General features: G+C 30.5%; 1 protein-coding gene across 1 annotated transcript; it reads right to left on the bottom strand.

The window, feature by feature from the left end:
* Nucleotides 1-2,183: 2,183 nt before the first annotated feature.
* On the bottom strand, nt 2,184-3,315 carry LOC8267773. The gene has a single exon (XM_002530813.4). It carries the CDS (start codon nt 3,084-3,086, stop codon nt 2,397-2,399), a length of 690 nt encoding a protein of 229 aa, XP_002530859.1. The 5' UTR covers nt 3,087-3,315; the 3' UTR covers nt 2,184-2,396.
* Nucleotides 3,316-7,712: the final 4,397 nt, after the last annotated feature.

Below are 7,712 nucleotides of genomic sequence, written 5' to 3'. Positions count from 1 at the left end.
ATCTGTTGTAATAAAAATAATGCCTTTTCTAGCAGTAATTAAATGAAATTTCATTATTTATTTAAGAAAATATAAAGCTCATTCAAGCTTAAATTTTAGGTAGAAAAAGAAAAAACATAAAAAACACAGACAGACACATACATTGGCATATTCTTGCAAAGGATGATTACCCATATGTATCTAAGCAAATTTTGGAGGTCAAATGTCACCTCAACTGAGTGAAGAAAAAAGAAGGAAAAAGAACAATGGCAATTCAAGCAATTTTAGCTTTTAATTCCTTGAATGATAGGATTGTGAACTTAGTACTACTGCGGCAGTGTCAGGATTTGAGATAATTGCGCCTTGAATTGTTGTTTGCTTTACTAGTTGTCTTCTGATGAAAAAGAATTAGTCAAAGATAGTGAATGCTTTCTAAAAAATGTGAAAAAAAAAGGGTTTTCTTGTACATACAATTTTCAAAGAGAACATTGAAAATGCTAGCCAATGTATAACTTTTGTTGATAATTGTGATAGTTAGCTTCATTTATCCTTAGCTTATAGATGTCATCTGATGAAAATTTGGGAGTGGTTTTGTACAGAGTAAATAACGAGAGGAAATAGTACTTTTGGGGAAGTAAAGATTTTAGTTGTTTTGAATTGTATAATTAAAAGAACTTCCTGAAAAATAAACAACCCAACTTTTCAGGAAGTATACTTTCCCAGAAGGAAATTATTTATACCAAACAAGACCTCATAACTCGAATAGTTTCATGGCTTTTAAGTCAAGATTCCTTTGGAGAACAGAACAATGAAAGATCCTGTATTAGCATAAATATTATCAGATGGTATTCTAGTACTGATGCCTCCAACTCATAAAAGCATTTGCTGCCCCTCTTGTATATATCATGTCATCTCTGTTTTAATGCACACTGTACAGAGATTAAGTTACACATTTATTCAAAATTTGTTCAATAGAACAGAAGGAAATGCGCCTATGTCCATGAGTCTTGTGAAAAGTAAAAGGTGGTTGGAGATGGGACCTTCTCAAGGTATGATTAAAGCCACGAACATGAATGTGATAAAGAGAAAAGATTTTCTTTTCCTTCACTTTCTTAGACCATAAAGCTTTTATAGAGTTGGAGAGGTTGGCCCTTAACCCTACCCCTCCCTCCCAATCTCTGCTCTGCATCATGCCGCTCAAGCCCTTTTCCTTTCTTCTCCTCAACCTCTCATCTGTGTGTATAATGATGATGCATATGCACCATCTATCTTTTCTTGTGATTAGATTGGAGATTTTTAAAGCAGAAAAAAACAAAAAAAAAAACAAATAGAGGGTCCAAATTAAAATTCCTGAGCTCCTGTATTAGTTTTATGTACATTCATGTGCACAATATTATCATAACATCTAAATTAACATCGAAATTTTGGATTCACTGCATATGTTTTAACCCTTTTATTAAATGTATGTTTTCATGGCACTCAGGGGAAGAAACCTTTGAAGTTACCAAGAAACAAAATTTTTTGACTTTATCCTAAGATGACAAAGTTCAGGACTATTATTATAGTATTGGAGCGGGGGTTGTCTGTTTTCTAAATTCTATACCAATTCAGAAGCTGCAAGTGTAGCTTCAACATTTTGAGTTCACGGGATAGATCTCAACACAATTTACAAGAAAACAGTAGTCTTGGAGTGAGGAAATCTTTGGACAAACTCCACAGGCTTTTCCTGAAGCTCTAATATCTGTTTAAATACAGATATACTAACTTATATTCTGCAGAGACAACTTTTTATTTTCATTAGGACCATTAATTTTAACCAAAATCAGAAGCTCTAAGCAGTATGATTAAGGTAAATATATTTAGAACCACGAGGTAAATGGCATGAACTGCTGGAAAGTGATTAATGAGATTTCTCCAGAAAATTAACTGAACTAGCATTAATTATTAGCCAGTGTATAGAAATATACTTCTTGGAAATTTTTAATTAAGTACACATTATTGTACTCTGTTAAATAATAGAAAAAACATGGTAAAAGAAATTAGTGATTAATTTCTGGAAATATTTTCAGGATACGAATAAATAAAAACAAGCCTACATACCTCCATTTGCAGAATTGCCAGTCACAATCAGTGCCACTGCGTATCAGAGACATCAACTTGTTGCAGTTGGAGAATTTAAAAATAAATAAATTAATAAGAAGAAATTCCTGAGTCAATTAAAACTCCAATTTATTCATATTAAAACACTTTTCTAACTGAAAAACAAAAACAAAATACACAAGATCTCCCAGAAATGAACCAATTCCCTCCAACCCATGATTAAAAAAATATTTAACAAGAAGAAAAATTCAACAAAAGAGAGAAAAAAAAAAAAGGCCCAAAATAATAAGATGATTTTAAAAAGAAAAAAAAAATTACTAATGAGCCATGGCAACAGGAGCTTGATTATAGTTGATACTTCTTTGATGAGGCATAGCAAGCATAGCAGTATGATCCAAGAAATCATTTAGAGAAACAACAGACTGTAGAATAGTTCTTAAATCATCAGCACAAGAAAAACCCATAGTTCCTACTCTTCTTACAGCATAAACATAGAAAGTGATACATCCTTTTCTGAACTTAAACCTTGCCATTTCTGCTCCACTTAAACCTCTAATGAGCTTCTTGTTAACTTCACCAAGAGGTATTTCAGGTGGCCAAATTCTATCAGTAGCCAACTTCATAGACTCAGATTCAAAAACAAATACAAGAACTTTGGATTTCTTGGTACCAAGTCCAAGTGTTAAAGTATGCCAAGCATGATGAGCTAAGATGGTAAAATTTGTAGGCAAGAAAGCCGTGGTTGAAGGGAAAGGGATTTTTGTGGTGCCGTTTTTGTTGCTGCTGCTATTATTACTATTTGTCGGTGGATAAGAAAGAACTTTTAGAAGTTCAAGTGGTCTTGCTCGCCGGATAGTGAAAGATTTTATTATAAATTGCCCTCCAAAACGAAGACCTTTCACTTCTGAACTTGGCTTGAAAGAAAAATCTGATGTTGGTTTTGTTGTTTGGTCATTTGGGTGCTGGTGTTTTTGCTTCTTGTTCTTCTTCTTCTCCTTTTCTTCCATGGTGTTTTGTAGGTCGTCTTTGGTGGGTGTAGCAGTACCAGTGTGGTGGTGTGGCCTGGCCCGGTAGGTTTAATTTGTTGTTGTGTATGATATCCAACCAATCTAAATCTCTTGATGATATAATTTATATATGTATTTTATTAATAATTTTATTTTCTAAATTCTTTTTCTTTTTTTTGATTGAGATGTTACAGTCAAAAGCAGTGGTAACCACTTTACACAAACTTTATCATCTTTAAATTTCTTTATTCCAGGTTATCATTTTCAATGTTTGTTATGTATGTGTCATAAATTTTATAACTTCATATTATTTAAAGTGAGGATTTTATATGATGATGATTGATGAAGAGGTTATACCTATTTATATAAGTTTAATATTTCTGGGTTATTAAATTTAATCCTTACTTTGTGTCCTTGTATTAATAAACTAATGAATAAACAAAAAGCTTTGAGGTGGATGCAGGTTGGTGTTCTTGAATGCCATCATATATATATATATATTGATGACATATATTTTCATGATGTGGCCACATTTTCTGTTTAGCTTTTCTACTATTTGGAGGCTTTAATTGTATATGATGCTTGATGAATATAATTCAATGGAGTAATGAACCCTTGCCTCCCTGGAGAAAAATAACACAGAAAGAGAGAGAATACTGTTGAATTTATCTTATTTTTTAATTGCTAACTCGCAGTTTCTTAAAGTATTTGTTTACTTAATAAGGTTAAATATTAATCTTCTTTATCACCCAGAATTTTATTTTTTAAGACGGCTTTAAGAATTTATTTCTGAAGAGAAACAAAAATAGAAAATAGAAAAAAGAAAAGAGAAAAATCAGAATTTTATCATAGATTATTTAACAGTGTTGTAAAACACTTGATCCCTCAACAAATATTAAACCAAAAAGGCCAAGCATTTTTACAGATTTCGAAACCATAACATGTGCCTCTAAGGGATCTTGGATTTCCAAAGTATAATTGCTTCCTAAAATTGGCATTTATGCTCATTAACAGAGGATTTTGGACCACATTATAGCAACCCGTTAGTGGAAATAACCCTGATCAAGAACAAAATGTGTTTCCCCTATACATAATTACACCCATTTGTCTAACCCTTTTTCAATTGCAAGTGCTAACAGTAATTCTCTTTCTAGCAAGAGTAAAATTATAATACTTTCCTAGATTGGATTAGGGAGAGAAATCTGACTATTTACATACACTAAGGGGCACAAATAGAGTTTGCTAGTGCAACTTGTCTAATTAATAGAACTCCAAACTATTATTTTTAAACTGGTTAATTAGATGAACCAATGCTGGAATTGGACCCATTGCTACTAATGGCTGGTGGAAGCTAGTCAGAAGAGGATAAATAAAAATAAGTGTTTGGAGAGAGAGAGAGAGAGAGAGAGAGAGAGAGAGAGAGAGAGAGAGATAAGGCTGGGTTACCTTATTACCTCATTTTGACAACCCACAGTCTTCTCATTAAAGTTGTTTCCTTCCAAAGGCACCCTCAATTGGCTTTAATCATATCATGGGAAAAGAATTCCAGAGGTGTTGAGAGGAGACCAACTAAAAGCAATCTCTTGCCAGAGGGGCCACCATCAGCCTAACTTAAAATCCTGCCTAGTGTTATGCCTTCCTTTGTCATAAACTTAGTGTTTTTTTTTTCCACAGAGATAAGATACAACAACTTAGCTTTCATTTGCTACAGAAAAAATGATTTAATGAATTTGTACTTGGCATTGTTCTAATAAACTTGTTTTGGGCAGTGAAGTAGTAACTCAATGCTCATATTATTAACTCTCTAATGCAAAAAATTGGATACTAGCAGTTATTTATTCAACTATAAAATTTTAAAACGAAAATTACATATATCTTGTAGTTTGACATTTTTTCATATAAAAATATAATTTTTTTGCGACTATAAAATATTACGAGACTCATTTAATTAGTAGATAAAAAATAAAAATAATATTTGCCATTTAATAGTTGATATGATAAATGTACTTCCTACTGTATAGCGATAACTTTTCTAATTTATTTCCGCATATCAGCTTTTTAAGCTTGATTTAATAATCATACATCTTTATGTGAAAATGAAACAACTATAATCCTATAGTGGTTGAATCAACAGTCTTTCTATGGGATCATTGTACCAACTTATTAAAACAGAACCCTTAAACTGTATGATACATGAATAGAATAAAATAGAGACAGTGATGGAGTGAACCCAAATAAAATTATTAAATTTCATTTCAGATGGTTTGGCTAACCATAATTACTACAAGACCCAAATTCCATACTAAATTCAATTTAACAATAAGCAGTTAAAAGGATTACTTAATGAGTTGAAAGTTTTACTCAATTGGGATCAATCAATTTCATTTACCAGAATTGAAAGATAAGTAGGTGGCCACCTAGAGGATCCCAACAAAATTAGCTAAACATTACTACATCAGAAAGCTCATTGATAATTCAGCATGGGATTATTACATCTGCATTTTCTTAATTAACACAAAAATCTACCAAGTTATTTTATTTTTGGTTTTTCGAATTTTTTTTCTTACATTTTTATTTATTTTTCTGTTTAGCTAAATTGGCCTAAAATTAATAAAACAAAAGACATTCTAAAAATGAAATAAAAGAATACAAACATGTCAATTTTGTACAACTGTAAGGACAAGCTTTCTCTTTTTCAAAACATTGTCCAAAAACAAGCACATCAATTTTTAATACAAAGACAAGATACAATTAATAAATGCATTATTAAGAAAATTTTGAAATTTTGAAAGACATGTTTCAAGAAAATGGTTCCTCTTGGAATTTCTCTTGCTTGGATTGTTACAAGTGACATCACTGTTTCTCGAGGAAATTTTAACCTCTCAATGTAGGGGATGAGATAAGATTTATCTTTATTTGCAACCCCTCAACTCAATTGTCAATTTATCATCTATTTAAATCGTTTCTTTTTTTATCATTAAGGAGCTAAACAAGTGATAAGCTATGGACTATTATCCCTTCTTATAGTTCTTCAATATAAATTTCTATTACTGATAAAAATATTTGAATTCAACTCTTTTTTTAATGAGCCATATCTCAACATTTTAATGTTGTAATTAACTTGTTTGATGATTTTTTAAATATATTTTATTGTCATTTAGCCAAACTAGAAATTTGAATAAGTGAGATAAAAAAAAATTAAAATTTGGTAAAAGCTCTTATCTTTTAGAAGTAAAAGTATCAAGTTCGAGTCTTTTTTTCATATTTTGCGGAGTTAATTTTCTATGGAGTAAGAACTAGACAAAAAATATAAGCTTCTTAGTAGTTCACTTAAATAATTCTTAGTTTCTTTTAACTCTAATGACTAATTATATCTCTTTTAAGAGAAAAAAACTAATTTATTATGGGATATAAATATATATATATATATATATATATATATATATATATATATATATATATATATATATATAAGTATATTAAAATATAAATTATATCGATTCTAATAAATATAATCTACCTTCCTTTGCTTCTTAGACCAAATTTTTTTTAATAGGGTCAAATCATAAGAGATGAAGTTTAGTGGTGTCAAATTTTAATTCTATAGGGACTCAATTACAAAGTACCTAAAAACTACAAGGAGCTTATGAAATATTTTAAAAATTAAGTGGGGTCAACAAACTGCTCAGCCCTTGCTGTCTAATGGTATTAAACATGTTATTAAAGTTTTGTAAATATAATGCTTAAAGAACTTTAAAAAAAAATTCTTTTTTTTTTTTTAAAAAAGAAGAAAATAAAATGAGGCAGCTTGTTCAACAAGAGTGTAAGGTTAAGTTTCCTCGTTGATTTTTGGACGTGGTTACGATGAAAGATATATTAAACATCAATTAGTGCAAACATAATTAGTTAATGTAACCTTAATAATTGCACAAGGACAAACACAACAGGTTGGCTGTTGTTCTCTTAGTGGACGTTAGGTTTGCATGATTATTACGTTAAATAAATACACTGTCACTTTAAAAAGTCGCTATACGTAATTAATTTCACAGATACACAATTAAGGTTACTTCACACATAATTAGGATCTTTAAATATATTTATGCAGCACTGCTCTTGATCTGCCTGCGGATATCGTGGCTGTAAAAAATGGGTAAATGAAGTAATTGTTGATCTTTACTAGAGAGTATAAGCGGAAAAAGAAAAAGTTTAAGAATGATTTTCTAGGTAAAGCTCTACCATAAATCGTACAATGATTGTTGTTAAAAGTTGATTTTTGTTGACTTGAAGTATATAACTTGTTATAACTGGTTAGCTGCGATTAGACTCAATTAAGAGGCGGGTTGCGCGACATACAAGTTGAATCTGGTTAGATTTGCATTTTTTAAGTCTTAGCTCGAGTCCATCTCGGCTTATTTATACCAGCTTAAGAGCAAGCTCAGTCTCCTTTTAAAAGTATACAATTTTTTATATATAATTTCTTAGATAAGTAGAGTTAGGTTTCACAAAAAAAAGAACAACGTTTCTAAATCTTTTTAAAAAAATTAATTGGATTTTTTTTAATTTAAACTCGAGTAGGCTTAAAATAAAAATTATGTAGCCAAGTATGAAAATTTCAGACGAGCTATG

This window comes from Ricinus communis, chromosome 6 (genome assembly GCF_019578655.1).
Source record: "Ricinus communis isolate WT05 ecotype wild-type chromosome 6, ASM1957865v1, whole genome shotgun sequence".
In the NCBI taxonomy this organism is placed as follows: Eukaryota; Viridiplantae; Streptophyta; class Magnoliopsida; order Malpighiales; family Euphorbiaceae; genus Ricinus; species Ricinus communis.
The sequence above is the reverse complement of the archived record's forward strand: the minus strand, read 5'-3'. Positions and strand labels throughout refer to the sequence as shown.

Excerpts from the sequence above, each read along its gene's own strand:
- LOC8267773 (XM_002530813.4), bottom strand. The coding sequence starts at position 3,086 with ATGGAAGAAAAGGAGAAGAAGAAGAACAAGAAGCAAAAACACCAGCAC.